Source organism: Stigmatopora nigra, chromosome 3, assembly GCF_051989575.1.
Source record: "Stigmatopora nigra isolate UIUO_SnigA chromosome 3, RoL_Snig_1.1, whole genome shotgun sequence".
Lineage (NCBI taxonomy): Eukaryota > Metazoa > Chordata > Actinopteri > Syngnathiformes > Syngnathidae > Stigmatopora > Stigmatopora nigra.
In genome coordinates this window covers 2,269,337-2,290,653 of record NC_135510.1, presented here as the reverse complement: position 1 = coordinate 2,290,653, position 21,317 = coordinate 2,269,337, and the positions used below count along the sequence as shown (strand labels likewise).

Genomic DNA, 21,317 nt, shown 5'->3' with positions numbered 1-21,317 from the left:
AAGAAAAGAAAGGCTGGGTTATTGAGTTTGAAATGCTGTGTTAGAAAAGCTGCGAGTAAAATCTTCACGTGAAAATGACTCAACTCTTCTTCCTATACACACAACACACCATACTGTACCCCTAGAATCCACCCCATATACATTCTATGAACCTTATTCACTTTTTGGATAAGACATTGTTCCAAGTATCCCAACATATTTCCCTTCCAAATTGAGTACAGGAGCAAGTCACAACAAAGCAAAAACATCATGCTCTACTAGATGGTGAGATTTGGCCAAATTGGAACACACTTGGTGACACCTAATAATTACCAGAGCTGACAGAATAAAACAGTGTCAAGCCAAACTGAAGAGACTAACCGTGGGTGGTGTAGCTGCCAAACTTTCCATTTCTTCATGTGTGACCCAAACGTTTCCCGTGGTCTTAACATTTGATACGCCCAATCACAAGTGAGTGAAGTGTGAAAAATATAGACAATGATGCAGGACAGAAGAGAAAATATCAGGAAGCATTTATTGTTACAGCAAAAAGATAATTAGCAAAAATGTTAATCAGGAGAGTGTCATGCTTAGTGACATAAAGAAATGTCAGATGGTGTATGTACAACAAGTAAGACAAATACCGTTCTGGAGGTGGGAGGTGCAGAGGGACTAGTGAGTGACATGATTTCCTGGATGGCAAGACGAAGTTTCAGACGATGTAAGGGGTTGCTGATGCCAATCTCCCTCTGAATTTCAGTGTCGGAAAGTGCTGACATAATGGCTCCACTCTTTACATTAGCACGGCAGGCTGCTACATACCAAGCAGGCATGCCCACCCAAAGCTGGACAAAAGGAGAAGATAAGCCATCATTGCTTTAATGTACTGTGCGTTCCGAAAGTATTCGGCCCCCTTGAACATTGCAATTTTTTGGCTGCATTTCAGGCTTCAAACGAAGATATAAAATTAAAACTTAAGGTCAAGAATCAACAAACAAGTGGGACACAATCATGAAGTGGAACAAAATGTATTGCCAATTTTAAACTTTTATTTGCCCCCTTTTCATTCAATGCACCAAACTGAGGCCAGAAGTTCAGTGAGGATCTCGGAATGATCCAATGTTGACTGATCATCAGTGATGATGATAAAAATAATCGATCTTTGGGTAATCATGTCTTTGTTTAAATGCACCTGCTCTGTAATGTATCAGGTAGAGCTGGGCAATAAAACGATAAGTAAATTATCGTCATATAATTTGTCAACAATAATAAAAACATTCAATAATTTTAAACTGCAATTACACCACCCAACCACCACATGCAACATGAACGCTAGTTCAAGACCAACGTTCAGAAGAATTGAATTGAATGCTTTTATTGTTACTATACAAGTATTAGTAGATTGAAATATTTCACCACACAGTGAAAAAATAAGAACAACCGACAGACTAAGTGTTTTAGCAGGGTTAGCAATACAGGCTAACACAGGTTTTATTCTTTACTTTTCATAGTGTAAGGAGGGAGTTGTCTTATCTTTATTGCACCACAGAACAGCACAGATATCTTTAAAATATTTACAATTTACAGGCTTTTTCCTTATAAAAAAGATAAGTTACTTTAATAATTTAATAATGAGGAAAGCAATTTACTTCTTCACAGAATTTTGAAATTTGAAAAAAAAATGATGCAAAAGTAATCGTGATGAATATCGATCGATTGATAATCTTTATTTATTTTTAATCGTAATAATTTTTGTCATATCACCCAGGCCAGGACTCAAGGTTCTGATTAAAGAGAAAAGACCACGATGAAGACCAAGGAACACACCAGATGGGTCTGAGATACTGTTTTTTTTTTTTTTATACAAAAAGATTTCCAAAGCTATAAACATCTCAAAGAGCACTATGCAAGAAATCATATTGAAATGAAAGGAGTATGAGACCACTGCAAATCCATCTCACTCTAAATTTTAACCTCAAACAAGTAGAGGACTGATCAAAGCTGCAGCCAAAAGGCCCATGATCACTCTGGATGAAATGCAGAGATCTACAGCTGAGGTGGGAAAGTTTGTCCAGAGGACAACAATCAGTCGTATACTGCACAAACCTGGCCTTTACGGAAGTGTGGTAAGAAGAAAGCCATTTCTCAAAGATATTAACAAAAAGTCTCATTTAAAGTTTGCCAAAAAAATCTGGGAGACACACCAAACATGTGGAAGAAGGTTGAAAACAAAATCAAACTTTTTGAGCATCCAACCTCACTGAGCTCAAGTTGTTTTGCAAGAGAATGGGAAAGAACTTCAGTCTCTAGATGGGCAAAACTGATAATCACACCCGAAGCAACTTACAGCTAGAATTGTAGCAAAAAGTGGCACTATACAGTATTAATGCAAGGGGGCGGAAAATTATTGCAGGCGCCATTTTGCAAGTTTTTAATTTATTATGAAAAAGTTTAAAATATTCCACTTGTCCCACTTGTTGATTATAGACAAAATAATTAGTTTATATCGACGTTTGAAGCCTGAAATGTAGCAAAAGGTTGAAAGATATAAGGAGGCCAAGTATCTTCACAAGGCACTGTAAATATAGTTAATAACTATAATGTGTCCCATAAATGCTTACCTCAAGCCAAACGACAACAGTTGGTCCGTCCCACTGGGCAAAAGGCAAGCCCAGCCTGCGCGCCTCCTCTAATAGTTCATGCCTGATATGCAAATTGTTATTTAAAACAACAACAAAAATAAATTCAAAATAACCAAAAAGACCCATTCCCACAAAAACATTCAGCATTATAGCAGGCAAAATCAAGGAGAGATGAGCAGTGCAAGGAAACAAACATTCTAATCTGTAAAAATAAAAATCAGCAATGCTTTTGAAGACCTGAAATGTGTCAACAATTTTTAAGTACTAGTTTACTATGCAGGAGGGATGGATTAAGCATATGGTGGTTAGGCACTGTTTAGTTGTTTAATCTCAGTCAGTGTAATTCAATTTCTTGTCCATCTTGGACAGTCGGCAAAGAACACCCTGAACTAGTTGCCAGCCAATGTCAGGACACTAGTAGAATGAAAAACCATTCACACTAACACTCATACTTAGGATAATTTGGAGTGCTCAATCAGCCTGTCATGTATGTTTTTGTGATACAAGAGGAAACTGAAATATGCAGGGGGGAAAAAACCCACACAGGTATAGGAAGAACATGCAAACTCCACACGGGAAGGCTGGAGACTGGGATTGAACCTAGAATCTCAGAACTGTAAGGCTGAGTGCTCTGCCACCATAATTAAGCTCCTTATAATAGTGCATTCTGTTGCATGTATACATTATAGTAACAATTTCCCTCAGTGTGGAATGTCATGCCTTAGAGCAAAATACTGTAGTCAAAACAGCATCCACATTCACGTTAGGTAAGAGCAATACGGAAAAGTGACATTCAGAAGGACATCAGCAATAAGGCCCCCGGGTTTAGGAAGAAAAAAATGAGCAATTATGAATAAACTTACCCAGTCTTTGGACTACAAAGAGAATGAGAAGAGGTAATAATAGTAAAAAAACTGCAAGATTGGTGACAAAATAAAAAAATAATGAATGAATAATCATTAATAGTTATCTAAGGCCGAGCTGCTTTAAACTAAATTTTAATACTAAAAAAAAGGAAATGAAAAGAATAATACATGGATGTGGATGTTGAATTCAATGGAAAAGATTGTGTGGAAAAAAAGGCATGTACTGTATCTTTCACTTCGCAGCTTCAATTTATCAGATTTTTTTCTGGGGGAAAAAAAATGTGAAATTCCACTCACAAGCGGACTCCCCTGTCTTTTGCCTGCTACTAGGAAAATGGTGGAACACACAGGACTCGGCACTCAAGAAAAAAAATGGCGGGCAGTGGCCAAATTAGAGCTTTCTGAACGGCTTAATCAGAAATACGAGCTCCGTGTGATTTTAATCCATGGCACTTATTTGAAAATAAAACTTTGTTGGCGAATTGGACAGCAGTCCACATTAGGGGGAGATTCTCAAGACAAACTCTCAGGAGTTTATGCAACACTGGACTATACGGGAAATCAAAACCAGCTGGCAGGGGAGTAGGAAGCAGCGAGGATTGCAACAGCAAAAATCAAAGAAATGCAGGATATATATCATGATTTTTCTGTCTTCGTAGAAAAAAAAAACATATCCAGAAATGTTCACTAGTCGTGCAACCGCCCACTTTGATGACGTTTGTCTGTTGCAGTATAGAAATAGTGTTCCCTCGCTTATCGCGGTTAATGGGGACCAGGACCACCCGCGATAAGTGAATTTCCGCGAAGTAGGGATTCCCCTTAAAAAATGCTTAATTTGAATTTAATTCCAAAATATATATATATATTATTTTTATTTTATTTTATTTTTTACCCCCCTGTATACAGTACACAATATAGATAGAATAAGGGTAGAGTGAAATTCATGTTATAACAAAAAAAAACCCTGTAAAATATGTTGTTTCAATGTAATATTTGCATTTGTATTTTTATTTTTTTTCCAAAAAAAATCCGCGAAGCTCTGAGTCCGCGACAGCTGAACCGCGAAGTAGCGAGGGAACACTGTATTATTAAAAGTCATCAAAGGCAGTCTTTGGATATTTTTTCCTGCCCAAAACATCCGTCAACCAGCCCGGCAAGTGACATCCAAACAGGTAAGAACGGGTAGCGGCTAATAAAACGGGCAAAAAATCAAATTCCAAAGAAATCATAAAACGTAATGTTTGCTGTTGATTAATGTTGTTCTTTGAATTCTTAATCTTGCGCTTATAAGACGTGTGCTTATGGGTTTGAGTGGTTGTCAATGTCTTGTTAGTGTTTCGGGTGGATGTGTGTGTGAGTTTCATTTTTATCGTCTTGTGTCCCAGACTCACAGCTTAACTTGCTCCGCAGCTCCCAGAGGGACATAATACGGGAAAATTAACACACACATCCACCCAAAACAAGAGTACACAGTGGTTGTGTGCTACCTCTTTGTTGTATACCGTTCGCCTTGTTTCAATGCGTTTCAACAAGGATAGATTTTGCATGCTTTTAAGATATTAATAAATCATTCTTATAATTTTTTCTCATATTTTGGTTTCCTCAAATCTTTCATACGAAATTGGGAAACTGACCAATTTTTAAGGGTTTAGTGGGTAATTGTGTGAGGACCGTGGAACGGAGCAAATTTACATAAAAAATACATACGGAATTTTTAAATTACAAAAAAGTTCACAAGTCGAGGTATGACTACATGTATTTCTGTATAGGCACAAAAACTTGTATTGTGGTAGTTATAATCGGGATGATCCTACTTCACATTTTTTCGTTTATCTCGGCCATGTTTGGTCTGCATTAACCTTGATATTCGAGAGATTACCGTAATAACAAACTGAGGAGCCAGGTGGGCAAGGTTTGTTAAGGTGTGTAGTTGCCATGACTCATGAGCACAAGCGTGAAAGTCTTAAATGAACACAATGAACATGGCTAGTGAATTTAAGAGTCTTTGACACCTACTTCTTTTGCAGTTTTCTGTTCTTTTCCACAGGGCCTCCCAGGGTGCCCATTCCTAAACCATCCTTAGATGAGCTCTCTGCTTCAGGAGTACCAGCTAAGAACAAAAGAAAACATTTGATAGCACTAAGGATTTATGTGTTAATTAAAGCTTTATGCACACGTAGCAGGGCTAGAGGATTTAGTATCCCCCATCAAGATGAAAAATGTCTAAATGTACATATACTACCTTGTTTGGGGGTTGGGGGTGGGATGGGAAAACGGTCTTATGAATTTCTAACTTCTTAAACCTTGAGGTCAGGGTGAGATATGCGACTCAGTAGCATTGAGGTTAAGCACTGGCACCAAAGCGGCAGTAATTAACATTTTCACCCCATCTGTTCATGCCTGATGTTTTTATTATTAAAATTAACAATTTAGTGCATCTTATCGGAAATATAAAGTTATTGTGTCCCACCATTAAAGAAATCTTCCAACTATTCAACACATCATTGAAACAGTTCCATATCAGCAAAACCAAACCAAACTAATACAGCATTTATGAGTTGAAAAGCGTAATGCCTCTGACATGTAATGGGAAAGATAACAGAACCATTGGTCATATTGCCCTTTGTGTTTTTGAAGGCATTGTGTGATCTGGGTGTTTGACATTTTTTAAAAAGCAGTGTAAGATTTGTGCAGCATTCTTTTTGTCTTTCGCGTGGACATAGAAAAAGAATGGAATAATCGGCATACATTAGACAGGTGATGACAATTGAAGGACAACAGCTAGGCAGATCATTCATGTAAAGACTGATGAGCAGTGGGCTTACCACTGACCCCTGGGGTTAAAGTTGTGATTATGTCCCATGGATTGTTTTATTTGTCTGAGCTTTGAAGTATTTCCTGCCAGTTTTTAAATATTTTGGATTGGATAACTTTATTCATCCCGTATTCGGGAAATTTCGTTATCGCAGTAGCAAGATGGTGAGGATACAGAAATAGGACAGGCATTTTAGACAGGTAATAAGTTAATAAATAAATACATGAATAAATATAAAAATAACCGTCTTGCTGAAGATCTTTAAGATCTTTTCCAGATCTCTTAAGTGTCCACTTTCGTGGAGCTAATTGTTTATAAAGAAAATTGATTTAGCAGTTTGAATTTCATTTATTACTTTTTTCTTTGAGAAGTAAATGTCTGCCCTTCATTAATCCTTTTTGTTTTAAGTGGTATTTTGAGAGCATGGTCTCAAATGGTGGAGAAAAAAAGCCCTAAATAGCCAATATTCACTTGAAGTAGGTAAAAATGGCCACTGTTAAGACATTTTGATTCCCAGTACATACTATTTCATGAATTAATTTCTCCCACTTATCCACTTATACACTGAGAACAACAATTTTATCTCACCTTGGCTGGGAGAATCCTTTCCAGGAACGCTAGGTCGGCCTTTCTCCTTCTTTCCAAAAAGACGTCCAATGGATGACTTTATGCTCTTCTTCTTAGCTGCTTTGTTGAGAGAGTCCTGGCTGCTGTTACTGCTGCTTGGGTTGCTATTTTGACCATCTTGCATGCCACTCAGACTGTACATTGACAAATTATTTCATGATTTAACATTCAATTGCAAGTGTAAAATATTTCAAAGAGGCAAGGAGAAGGCGGACCCTCGGATGTCTCTTATATCCTCATGGCTGGAAGCAAGACCCACTTCCCTGTTTAGGCGCATTGATCGTGGAGTAGTGGGGGGTGATATCTCGCACTGGATAATGGTTTTGTCATCCTGAGCAGACTAAAACAAAAAAAAATGAGGAACATTCACAATATAAATAAGGCAATCGATTAAATAAATTATTTCAATGAAACTAAATCAGAATTGTTATCAGATTAATAACATTGAAACAAAATCGATATCTAAAAGTTGAATAAATGTAATCACATTTGTATACTACAGGTGAATGGTCCTGATAAGTGCCGTTAGTAATGTAAAATGTATCCTTTCATCAAAATATTAAGTTATTTACTTGAAATACACAAATAAGTAACTTTAATTTGGAAATATTTTGATAGTTATTTTTCTAATATCTGTTGGAAGAGAACAACATATTGAACCATAAATGTATACAGTGGACACCCATTATTAAAGGGGTAGGAGCTATGTGTAAACTCAAGGATGTAAGATTTTGTACTCCTCCTAATAAGTATTAAATATGCTAATTTGGTAATTTATGATTCCATGTCTTATATAAGATCCCAAAACAATCCCTTTGAAACACAGCACCCTAAATGAAGTCCAGTCACCTAAGATACTTTAAGCAAAGACAAACAATATATAAGAATGGTGTACCGGTGCTACCTCTACTTACAATTGTCACAAAATACGAAATATTCAGGTAACAAAAACGTTTAAAAGGACAAAAAAATCCTTCTAGATGTAAAGGAAAAAAAATCCAAGTTAAACAGCCTCTTGTAGCAATCCTGTATTTTTATGGGAAACTGTCATGCCAGTGCAGAATGAGCGCGAAAGTCTGACCAAAAGCCTTCTTTATACGGAAACTGTCTGCGTTTATTATTAATTTGAACGGCTTATTAAATGTTCTAATCTTTTTTATATTTTATTGTTTCCCACATATTTTATACAAAATTGATATATACAGACGTTCCCCTACTTACGAACTTTCAACTTACGAACACTTTCAATTTTCATGAACAAGCGCTCGGAACCTAAATTGTTCGTAAGTAGGAGAGTACATTTTGAATGGGTTTTGGGGTAGTATTGTGATCTTGGAATGGGTTGGAACCAATTAAAGCTTATACATCTAATATGAGTTCCTAATATGAGCTTATACCTCTGCTTAAGAAAAATTCAACTCAAGAAATGTAATTTATTTTGTAAGTAGAGTTACCACTGCATTAACCTTTCTGATAAAAATGAAGATTTTTTATAGTGCCAGAAACTGTTAGGTCTCCTTGGCCCAGGGTCTCTCGCACAAATTGTGGTGTAGGACCAAGCATGGAAGATGCCAAATGTTTATCCCCTTTATGCAATGCAAAGAAAACTGTTAACAAATAGGCCTGTTGCGATAACATTCTATTGGGCGATATATTGCATTGAGTATATCGTCTCATAAATTATTGCCAAAATGCATTACTGTGAAGGAAAAATGACAATATATGTAAGTGAATATCATTTCAAATGAAATATTCTTGAAAAAAATTAAAACATTAGATTTGGTTTAAAACTGTCATTTGAATGCTTTCTAAGTGTAGAAAATGAAGTAATTGAGAAAATCACCACACTTTAATTTTTGTTCTCTGTTAATCTGTCAACCCATTGGAGTAACTGCTGATATCAGCTTCTAATCGTGACCGGACGTTTCGTCGACGGACACTTCGTCAACAGACATTTTGTCACCGGATTCTCTGCCGGACATTTCGTCGGCGGACAATTCGTCACCGGATTCTTCGCTAGACATTTTGTTGACGGACAATTTGTTGGCAGATTCGCTCGCTCTCAAAATTATAATCAGTTTGTCATTGCATTGACAATGTCAAAGCATTAATATCTAAATATCTAATATCCAAAATTATCAATAAATTGCATATTATTGGCGTGTGTACGTTTTTCAACGTCCTGTTCTCGCGTGTAGACAAACTTGCCTCGCACATTTTATACTATTATTGTCATGTCCCAACATCTCTGTTAAAGTGGTTAGATCAGAACTTCCACTTAAGAATCTGATACACTGAATTATTTTAATTGTATACAATATCAACACTGTATCAAAACTTTGGGTTTTATATGCACTAGATGGAGCGCTAATAACAGAAATAGCATCTACACCTCACAGTCAACACGAATCGGACGTTTACCGCCGTCAAAGGCAGCCAATGGGGTAAATGAGTGCTCTATAAGGGTTAAAATAATATAATTCAGTGTTTCAGAGGCTTACGTGGAAGTTCTGATCGAACCACTTTAACAGAGGTGTTGGGACATGACGATAATAGTATAAAATGTGGGAATGGGCACGGGCGAAGCAAGTTTGCCAATACACACACAAGAACACAATGTTCAAAAACATGTATACACGCCAATTATACGCAATTTATTGATATTTTTTACATTAGATATTTAGATATTACTGCTTTGACATTGTCAATGCAATGACAAACTTGATCTCTCTCATGATTATAATTTTGAGAGCGAGATTACCTGGTTGATTGCTTTCAACAGTAAACTCTCTTTCTCTCTCTCATGATTATGATTTTGAGAGCGAGGGAATCAGGCGAGAAATTGCCCGCCAACAAAATGTCTGTTCGACGAACTGTCCGGTGACCAAACGTCCGTTTGACGAAACGTCGACGCACACACACACACAAAATAATTCATTCAGGAACACAGTTGATATTTTTGGGGGATGATTGAAGTGGCAAAAGTCCACCTGAGTGAATTTGTAAACCAAAACGCAAACACCCAGTGGTCCTTCGTACATCACTGAAGTCAAAATGGAGAAACTAAAGATCAAAATTCTACGGTTGTAAGAGTGGAGTCATGGTACTAATGGAGAGAGTAGGTATCTAGTTTACCTTCCTGCGGTGCTTGCGCAGGTCACTAGGCTGAAGCATGGTAGAAAAAAAAGAAAAAAGTAGTTAGTGGAAATAAGCCAGAACAGCAGTGGAATCAAACCATGCAAAAAGAAAAACAACCAGGAAAACCTCATGGGCATTTACCATTTGGTCTTTTTGTTGAAAAGCAAAAACTCAATGCAGTCACTCAGCACAAGCAAGTACAGAACGGTAGCACAGCAAACAACCAAATTGTAAGTTACGGAGAGTCATACCATTTCTAAAGATGTAACCAAGCTTTTTTTTAACTGCACTTTGAGGATAATGGGCTCAAACTTAAAAAAAAACAGATAAATGTCGAGCTGGCTACATTTTGTTATATACAGTACAAGGTAAATACATATGTAGGATGCTAGTCTTTCTTCCATAATTGTCAGTTTTGAAGGGACACCCCTTTCTGACCTTCGGTATTCCACAGAGACATTGGGATCAGCAGAGTAAATAAAACGTGAGCCGGACACATTTTCTGGGAGTTTTTAAACATGAGCACAATACTGAATAATTCATTTATTTTTCCTAACTCATAAGGCGGGGGCAGAAAAGAGATTAGTGGGCACTCAATGAGAAAAAGGAAGAAGAAATTGAGGGGTGAGCATAAATATGATCAAACAAATAATGGCTTTCTATGTCTTTTGATTACGATTAATGGTATTCACGACAGATATCGCCTTGACTGTTGACATTGTAATTGTAGTAAATTACTATAACAAGTTGAAGTGGTTACAGGACGAACAATGTTTACTCACATTTTTTTTAAAACACAGGGTTTTCAAATGCTGTAATGCAGAGTGCAAACTATAAAAGTAGACTATGATTTGCTGCTTTTTTCTTTTGTTTGAAACATTAGTCTTTGGAACAAAGAGTACTATCGGATTTTCCGCAGTATAAGGCGCACCCAAAACATTACCTCAAAATCTGACAGTGCACTATATAAATGGATCAATGTTGATTTATCATGGTATGAATTTCTTGCAATTTGAAATTGTTGCGGTGGCATTGTGGTATTCCTATCCACCCATAACTGATATTGCAAGGCAATACAACCGTAACTCACCTACCATCGCTACGATAATGAAGCAAAAGGAAGCATTAAAATTGATGACTTCTCGGCATGGCCACTCTGTCCTTGGTCGGACCTAATACCATGAGAAGGGTTCTACCATTATTCTCAAGCACCTGAGTAATACTTGCCAAGAATAGTTTGGCATAGAAAACAACTCCATATTTGAAAGTTCCTTCTAAACTGAAACTTTCACACTAATATTCAAATTCAAGCCCACTTTTGCCTGCTAGCAAGAAGATAAATACTGGAGTCAGAAGTCAAGTACTTTCGTTAAAACCTATACTGTGTCTGAACGCACCCTGAGACTCTGTTTACTTTGTTGTCTGTTTATCTTCAAATCCCCCAGAACAGAAAACGAGCACATGGTGGTGTTCATAAATAATTGTATTATTTTCACTTATTTTCGTGTTTTTCACATCTTTCTTAAAAATTGGGACAATTTGACCATTTTAAAAGGTTTTAATTGGTACTTTTGAAAACAATTAATTGTGTAAATAGTTTTTTCAGACTTCTTCCACTGTGGTTTCTTCCAAGTGACAGGGCACTATATTTGAATGATAAGGACGCAACTTGGCATGTTAATATTACTTTGTTTAATAAATATATTTTTGAAAAATCAGAACCAATTGTTTAAGCTCATTCTTCGTACATATCACTTAGGAGGAGCACACCTACAGGTTAAGAGCCAGTCTTATACCCCGCGAGTATTAATTTTCAGCCCGGCCCGTCCCGAGCAATTAACTTGATTTTCCAGCCCAACCCGAGTCAGGAGTGGTGATTTATGATTACAGCCTTTCTTTTGTAACGAAATCTAAGTTAAACAAGATTATATAAACAATAACATCTTTTATATGATAATGTAGATGTGTGACGATTTCAACTCTGTTTAAAAGCCTGCTCAGTGTCGAGGTGCCAGTCAATTTGCTCTTTGATGAGAGCAAAGCGCCACATTGACTACATTCAGCGAAACCAACGCAAGTTTCCCTAGCATCCTCAACAATCAATTTGAAGCATTTCCAAAATTCTCTCCTACCGGTACCAGTGCGTGTTTCTCGTTTCAGTTCTCCAGTCTTTAGTTTATCTTTAACATCTTTAACATCTTGCAGCGTTCACATGACGTGCGCAAAGCATGCTCTGGCTCTGCAGCTGCAATTACATTACAGCCCCTTTCTCTGTTTTTATCCAAAATTCCAAATTATTTATATTATAACAAGCATTCCTTAGTTTAGTATCCACACATCGTTTTAGAATAATTTTTATAAACATGTATTTATTTATTTTTTAGGTCAGTGAGAGACCACACATCATTTTAGTATACTTTTTTTTCAGCGAGAGAGAAGCCCGACTTGACCCGAATCAAACGCCGGGTTGGGTTCGGGTTGAAGATCTTACCTCTAATGGGTATGTATATACAGTGCCATGAAAAAGTATATGCCCCGTACTTGATGTGTTTTTTGCATATTTATCAGACAAAGGTTTCAGATCATCAAACCAATTTTAGTATGACAGAGACAACCCAAGGAAAGAGAAAATTCAGTTTCTAAATAATAATTTAATTTTCCACGGCATAAAAAAATTACAAGCTTGTCTGGCCCTCTGTGATCAAACCATAGCATTTCAATAGGATTTAAATCCAGACTTTGACTTGGCCAACCCAAAACCTTAACTTGGTTGTCTTGAGCCATTCCGAGGTGGACCTGGTGGTGTGCCTTTGATCGTTGTCATGTTGCATTGCATGCTCCAAGAGCACTGAAGTTTGAATGCATGAACTGAGGGACGGACGTTCTCATTCAAAATTTGTTTTAGAAGGCAACATTCATTCTTCCATATATTACAGCAAGTCGTCCAGGTCGTGAAGTAGCAAAGCAGCCCCAGACAATCACACTGCCACCACCATGCTTCACTGTTGGTATAGTGTTCTTTTCATGGAATGCTGTGTCATTTTTTTGGGCCAAATGTAACGGGCCGCACACCTTCCAATAAGTTCGACTTTTGACGCATCAGTCCATAGTATGTTCTTCCAAAGATGTGGAGGATCATCAAGATGTTTTATTGGAAAATGTAAGACAAGCCTTTATATTCTTTTTGGACAGCAATGGTTTTTGCCTTGGAACTCTGCCATGGAGGCCTGCTTTGGCAGCAGAGTTATGAGCATTGACCATAACTGAGGCTAACGAGGCCTACAGTTCTTTCAATATTTTTCTAGGTTCTTTTGTGACCTCCTGGATAAGTCGCTGTCGCACTCTTGGAGTCATTTTAGCTGGCCGACTACTCCGCGGAAGGTTTGCCACTGATGACAGTTCTCTCTGGCTCTGACAGTGGTTTGCTGGAGCCCCAAAGCCTTAGAAATGGCTTTGTAACTTTTTCCACACCCAAAGATGTCCGTCACTTTTTTCTTCTTCTTGAATTTCTTTGGATTGCGGCATGTTGCTCCTATTTTGTAGCTGAACTCACTTTTTTTTCGCTTTTTTCACGCATTTCTTGTTGAATTTCTTTGAATCATGGGCCTGTCTTGTCTTAAAATAAGCCTTAGTGCTCAAAATTAAATTTAGGACACCTTTGAAAGGACGGTTAGTATAAAAATGTTGGGATTTATGCAAAGGAATACTTCATGGAAGAAAAAATGAATATTTTTCTTTGCCTTCATGGGCCACTCTTCCCTCTAATAAAGTGGTGCCTTGAGATACAAGCTTAAAACGACTGAGCTCGTATGTCGATTTACTCGTATCTCAAATCACATTTCCTATAGAAATTAACCAAAAACCAATTAATTCGTTCCACATCTCTGAAAAAAACTTGTATGTCAAGGTATGACTGTACTAACCAAACTTATTGCAGTACCATTGTCACATTAATTCTTTAGGGTGATATAAATAGCATTAACATTAACAATGGATTTAGATATGCTAACATTTGTTTAGGTGTAAATATGTGATTCTTTGTTTATGCAGGCTTACAATGTAATTTTAAACTTGAAGTTTTAAGACCTACCAAATGTACTGTATTTTCCACACTATAAAGGCGCAGCTTAAAAAAGCCTCATTTTTTTCTAAAGCGGAGTATGTGCCATATAATCAGGTCGGTGCGCCTCATATATGGATCAATATTGATCCGCAACACGTGTCGCAACTGCGATAAGCAGACGGCGACACCATTTTCCCCCATGCGCGGTGTATGCTAGGATATATACAGAATTTTCACGACTATATGGCGCACCGCATTTTACACGTTTTGAAAATTGCAACGGAAGTAAAACTGAGTTTGATTGTACTTTATTTAGCAACTTTACAATGTATTCACGTTTTTTGATCAATCATCACCCACAAATCCATCAAAGCCCTCATTTTCTGTGTTCGAATTGAACAATTGTCCAAATGATTCATCAAAAACGCAGGGTTCCCTCTCTTCTTGGTCAGAGTCACTCACAGTCTTGTGGCTTGACAGAAATGATGCCGGCTTTGGCAAAAACTCGAGCAACAGTGCAAGCAGACACATTAGTCCAAGCAGCCAAAATCCATTTGCAAATAGTGGCTAAACTAGTTGCCTGCCACCCTTCGTAAAGCTGTGTTCGCCACCGATCATCCATTGTTACCTTGCCGCTCGCAAATTTGCTTTGAACACCCGGTTGATGTCGATGTCCAGCGGTTGGAGTTCTTTAGTTAAGCCTCCGGTAATGTAACCGCTGCTGTGAGATGGGCAATGGGCACGCATCAAGTCGCAAATCAACTCAGCTTCTTCTTCTTGACTTGGAGAACCTAGATCTCCTGCTTCCTCCATTTGCTAACCATGGATTCGTTGATCTAAAATTCCCTTATGGCTGCTCTATTCCCATGTTTCCCTGCATATTTGATGGATAGAAGTTTGAACTGAGCGTGTCTATTTATATCATTCATTTACGGAGGGCCTTAGAAACCAAACCGAAATTGTTTTGCAATAAACATGCCCACACTATATACGGGTACCTGGTAGGGGCGTTCCTTTAGCGTGTTCTTACACACACCCCCTCCGCATGCCTGACCCCACCTACGTCCACCTTTTCTCTATATAAGAAGCGTGTAGGCAAGAAGTGCTCTCATTCTGGCTTTAGAGCATACACACGGCGTTCCGCATTATACGGCGCAGTGTCGATTTTGGAGAAAATGTAACTTTTTAGTGCGCCTTATGGTTGTGAAAATACGGTAGTTTTTTGTGAAATCCACCCGGTATGACGGCGAGCACACTCATTCGGTTCTCACCTTCCTTCTGGGTGGATTGAAAAAAAGAACTCCAGTCGCTAGTTTGGTGTCAACTGAGCATTCATAGCTAGACTAAAAACTATATATTATATTTGGGTCAATATTGAGGCACAAAAGGTCTCGCAACTACGGCCATTTCCCACGTAAAAGACAGCACTGGACGACTTACGCCACCATATCTGTCAGTGGATCGTAAATGCCTGGGCTGATATATCAGTTTCAACTGTGGTTCGAGCTTTCAGAAGGGCAAGAATTGTCACTCAGTTGCCAGACAACAAAAGTGAGGTAGACTCGATTAATGATGACTTTGATGAGACGTAGCCTGGCGTGTTCGCTCAGCTGATCAATTCGGATACTGAAGAGCATAACCCCAGCCTCTACTGTAGACCCGTATAATGCGGTGCGCTGCACCCCATATATGGAAAAAAATTGCCATGGGTCATTCATTGAAGGTGCGCCTTACAGTGCGGAAAATACGGTAATTGACTGCCTTTTCAAGAAAGATGCATGACTTTTTAATAACCATGTGGGAACTCTGCAAAATGATATGTGCCAAAAATATGCAAAACTTGCATTGCAAAAAACAAAATGTAGCAATAAAGTCTTACCAAAGTCATGACACCCATGCGGTCTAATTCTCTGTGGGGGCTGTGAGGAATACGTCTTGGGGTTGAGTGACCAGAACCTGGAGGAGAGCTACCAATAGGAGAACTTGCACAGAGTGATGGTGGTATAGAGCTCATGGAGAGAAAGCGGCCTCCAAGGTTGTCACCACTACCCACTCTGCACTCAATTTCCTCAGCCCGGATGGCAGTGTTTTCCTTCTCTTCTTGAATCATTCTATTGGTACATGTTAAGGAATTGTGTGTTACACTATATTACACAATGTTTATCATAATTTTCTGCCTTGTTAGCTGTAGTACCTAATTTCATTGTTGATAGCATCAAGTTGCTCCTGCAACATTAATGCCAGAGTCTGAGCATCCGCCTGACCAGCAGGGGAAAGAAGGTCAACGGAATTGAAGATAGTCTCTCCGTCGTCCTCCAAATCTGAGGCATCCATATCGCTCTCAAAAGCCTGGGCCACATTGGCAAGCACATTAGCTTGTTGAACACGCTCCCACTCCTGTTCATTAAGGGTCTGCACCTGAGTTAAAACAACACATAAAACAAGAAGGCCAGAGAAGATACACATGATATGGATAAATGTTTAGTCGTATATGAATTACAGAAGTATGTATCACATCCCTGTTTTGTTTATTCATGGTAACTTACATGACGCTGATATCCAAAGGTGGAAGAAAATAGAAAGAGACAGACAAAACAGATTTTCAAACACAAATCTACAAATGCCTGAACCAAATTTTAGAGGGAGAAAAATGGTTAATCATAACTTTATGTATCAAAAAATTTCTGCAGGCATCAGAAAATTCTATTTAATGTTTTTTTCATCCAACACCCATGTCAAACTACAGATATGTTTATACAAATGAATTGTAAAGGTGCCGAAGGCAATGAAGATGAACCTCAGCCTTGTTCCAGGGCCGTGAGTGAGCCTCCTTGGCCAACAGACCAGGAGGGAGCGAAACGCTTCGCCGAGGAAGAGTTGTGGAATATAGAATTTATTTTTCTTGTATTCTTTATTCTTCTTATTAACTAGAATATAATTTTAGTTACACCTACTGGTCAAGGCCTGTCATCACTTAGTATATAGCGCCTTCCCCTGATTGTTCCCGCCTAAAGTTTGTCTCCGCCTACCTTAAATAAAAGTGTTCGCGGTCCCCTTATTCGGGTGTGTATTTAGGAAAGCAGAGCTCCCAGATCGGCGCGGGCTGTGTCCGCTCGCCCTCTCCCCCTTCGAAGGAGCGGCGGCAAGCAAGAGACAAAGAAACGAGCGAGCCGCGACGGTCGTGGAAAAGCAGCCTGCCATGCACCACTCTGAGAAGGCCGACGGAGTCTAAAACTATTTCGTGCTTGATGCCTCCTCTGCTTGAAGATTATTTTGATGTTGGGGATTTAGCTCTCACAGGAGTTCCCTGACATAATCCAAGAAAATGGTCGGAGCAAGTTTTCAAACATGAACGAGGATGCCTTCAGGGACATTCTTATTCAAAGATGAACTGACCGTGCAAATCAACGTGTGGGAGTGCTTCATGGTAAAGCCAGTCTTAATCTACAACTACGGCTGTCCTCATGCTTTAAAAAACAAGAACAAAGTCTATATTTGGACTGACTCGTTTACAACAGCCAATGGTGTTTTTTAGGTCGTTTTGTAACCTGACATGTTTCGATCCCACGCTTAGTCAGACGAGTACAGTAATCCCTCGAATATTACGGATAAGGTAGACACAAGAGGTAGGCACAAGAAAACAAAATGAACATAATACAACTAGGAAGAAAGCCTTACTGCCTGTCTACTGCAGTTTCCAAACCCACTTTTTGCATTGAAAAAAATCTCAAGGCACAGTCCGCTAAAAATCTTCTAACTTAAGTCTCTATCCGTTAAATTAATAATATAAAGTCTAATTTTCATCAAAGTTTCATCAGTACGAATTAAATAAATCCCCGAAATTATTACAAAATCAATTTTTTTTCACACTTATATCACTGAAGTTGACGTACTAGTAAGAAATGTAATGTTTTAAATCTCAATTATATGACTTTTACTCCCAATCTAACAGAAATCTCCTTAATATTACGTGAAAAGCAATGTTGTGCTCATACACAGACACGTCACCAAAAGTTGATTCCCCGAAACAAACAAAAAAAACCTCTGGTTCAACGAACGTAAAAACAAGATTACTTAAATCTCGTAACATTACGCAAAGAGCAGTTTTGTGCTCAGACACACTAAACGTCAACAAAAGTTGAAGCCCATGAAGCCAAACTATTTCCGGTTGACGTTACAGAACGTAAGCAACAAAATCACTTTAATCTTTAATCTCATAATATTAGGATTTTTCTCTGAGAACATTAAAATGTATGACTTGTAATTTACCGCGGCACACCTGACCATCTCGAACGGAACAATAGTTGAGAAACACTCGTCCACTGGATGAGCAACTGGAAAACCTGCATGATGAAAGCCTTCACAAACTTTTTCATCCTGAACGCGAAGCTACACTTCGCTTGAAGGGGGATGCCCCTTCAAAGGTATGGACTAAAACTCCGACTGTTTTTAAAAAAAGAAAAAATTAAATATATCAAGCGAAGGTGAATAATTTTTGCCTTTTTTAAGTGAAGATTATAGATAATACATTAGTCTTTTCATTTGCACATTATTCGCGATATTCAAGGAATTACATTACATACATTTATATTAACCAGATAAATATTAAGCTAACAGCAAAATACAAAATTGAATGATGCTTAGATCTGGAATTGAAACAGTGGTGTAGTACAGTGTTGATAGAGAATGCATTGAAACCCATTATTTCTTTTTGTCTAAACTTCTCTTTTGTAACGTGGCAAAATGAAAAAAACAGCAACAACTATTTACCTCCTGGCAGCCTGAAGAAAATATTGTCTCTTTTCAATGCTTAAAAGATATTTAAAAAAAAAAAAAAACATTTTTATCGCTCTCAAATTACACACTAGTTAGGGGCAACATATTTTTGGCATCTAGTCAATATTTCTCTCGGTAATGACCGTCACTCTATTTCTTCTTTGTTAGAATGACATTCAAAAAACATGCATGGTAAGCTGATTGGACACTCTAATGTCCCTAAGTATGGGTGCGAGAGTGCATAGTAGTCCGTCTCCCTGTGCCCTCCTCAGATCAGCTGGCTTGGCTCCAGCACCCCCCACGATCCCAATGAGAATAATGCGGTTCAGAAAAAGAGATGAGACCATTTTAAATGTCTCAAACATTTAAGTTCACACTTTTTCATGCTATGTAATGACTCACTTTTTACAAAATCTACTTGCTTTCTTTGCTTTTTAATGCTTATTAAATAGCAAAGAAAGCAGCAAAACAACTAAACTAAACATCTAGGCATTGACAAATTTAAAACTCCAAAAAGTGTATTCAGGGCAAAATTTGCTAATAAAATTATAAAATGCCATAAAATAGGAAAGCTTACTTTGGATGGTTCGTCTCTAAGTGCTGCCACTCTTCCTTTTTGGGGCCGCCTTAAGACAAGAGCGCTGCCATAGTTGTCCGAGTTACTCTCCATCATAGAAGAAGCAGACACTGGAAACCTGAAGTCCGGTGTGCTTCCCAGCTGTGATCTTCTAGTAAAATAAACATAAAACAATCAGTAAAAAGATTAGCATAAAATTAATAATAAAAATCAACTTACCCAAGTAGTAAAGAGTTGCTTCTGCTCCTATCCTGCTCATTCTCAGCCCTCATTGTTTCAATTTGAATCAAGAGCTGCTCCTACATATGTTGATGTTTTAAACATGGAATTTCCAAAAACAACGTCATTATTGAATAACACATGATCATAATAGTTAGTATTTTGGAGGAAACATTCGTTACCTTTTCATGGTGAGAGTCCTCAATCAGTTTCTTGGTGTGTTCTACTTCCCTTATGAGGGCATTCTAAGGAAAAAAGACCCAGAGTAGGAGGGAAGAAAAAATGTAAGTACAGTTGCAATTGACACCGAAGTTTTTTCAAACTGTACTGACCCTTTGAAACTCATTCATTCAATAAAATAACTGAAAGATGTATTCACTGATTGGTTCAATAATGTGTGCTTTTCATCATAAAGCACATCTTTCGGCCAGGTTCATGAACATACAGTGGTACCTCGAGATACGGGCTTAATGCGTTCCATTTCTCTCGTATCTCAAGATAAATATTTGCTCGAAATTTAACTCTTAAGTCGAAGCATTACTGTAAATCCTACCAGTTTCCCCTCCCTCCCTCAGCCGAACGACTAATTAGGCGACCGACTGGCCAGCCGAAGGACGTTGTGCCTGTGCGCTCGCCCCGCCTCCGGTCGTGTGTGTGTGTGTGTGTACATGTTTTTCAACCTCAGCCCGCGGGCCACAAACGGCCTGGCCCACGGGCAATATACGGCCCGTTAAAGATAACAACATTCATTTAGAATAACAAGTTACAGATAACATTTATTCAGAATAACAAGGGCATTTATTCACGACCAATAAAAGTAGTTATAACAGTAAGTACTATAATGACAAGAAAAAAAGTAGTTATAACAGTAGATACTGTAATTTACACAAGCATTGACAACATTGAGATTGATCTTAGAATTAAGGTTCTCAGCAAATCATTTTAAATGTATTTGCTAAAATAATGGGAAAAGCATTTTCGAGTATCGTTCTCTTAGCCCTTTAGTCTGTATTTTAGTAAGTCTTCTAGTGTTTTTTTTCTCACATAGCAAGAGCGCGTGTATGAGTACATCTATAAGAATATTGAATAAAAATTAAGGCCAGCACATTGCACTACGTACTTGTATTTAGAAATATGTCCAGCGGGAGGCAGTAAATTTCGAGATGGCTTCCACTGTAAAGTAACATGATTGTAATTTTTGTACATAATTTGTAAGTTTTTTACAGCTTTAATAAAAACACCATCTGTGAATTTGCTTTTTCTTCTTAATGAAATAATTTTAAGAATGGCAGCTTATTGATAATGTGTTTAAGATTAAAAAGCAAGTAAAATGATTATCTTTGTACTGGCTCTTGACTAATTCATCTGAACCATGTCTATTTACTCCCAAATGACCCATTATTAAACTTGCATCCAGAGGATGGTACTCTTTGCCCCTACGGATTTTGGGGGGAAATAGACATGGTTCAAATGAATTAGTCAAGAGCCAGTACGAGTAGGACAGAAAACATGTACACACACACGACCGGGGGCAGGGCGAGCGCGTCGGCACAACGTCCTTCGGCTGGCTAGTCGGTCAGCTAATTAGTCGTCCGGCTAATTCTACGTTCGGCCA

General features: G+C 38.1%; 1 protein-coding gene across 11 annotated transcripts in view; it reads right to left on the bottom strand.

Annotated features, from left to right (window-relative positions):
* LOC144194743 (liprin-alpha-1-like) overlaps positions 1-21,317 on the bottom strand; it is a 57,014-nt gene that overhangs the window by 9,222 nt on the left and 26,475 nt on the right. For 6 of the 11 annotated variants that reach the window (XM_077714003.1, XM_077714002.1, XM_077714001.1 and 3 more), the window contains exons 12-23: positions 19,885-19,947; positions 19,703-19,782; positions 19,484-19,634; positions 16,325-16,548; positions 16,010-16,241; positions 10,065-10,094; positions 7,145-7,269; positions 6,891-7,063; positions 5,504-5,597; positions 2,601-2,682; positions 624-824; positions 361-423 (exon numbers count right to left, since the gene is read on the bottom strand). In XM_077714003.1, the coding sequence (XP_077570129.1) occupies positions 361-423; positions 624-824; positions 2,601-2,682; positions 5,504-5,597; positions 6,891-7,063; positions 7,145-7,269; positions 10,065-10,094; positions 16,010-16,241; positions 16,325-16,548; positions 19,484-19,634; positions 19,703-19,782; positions 19,885-19,947 (1,518 nt within the window). The remainder of the gene's footprint in view (positions 1-360; positions 424-623; positions 825-2,600; positions 2,683-5,503; positions 5,598-6,890; positions 7,064-7,144; positions 7,270-10,064; positions 10,095-16,009; positions 16,242-16,324; positions 16,549-19,483; positions 19,635-19,702; positions 19,783-19,884; positions 19,948-21,317) is intronic. The other 5 variants (XM_077714011.1, XM_077714013.1, XM_077714012.1 and 2 more) reach the window with 3 other exon arrangements.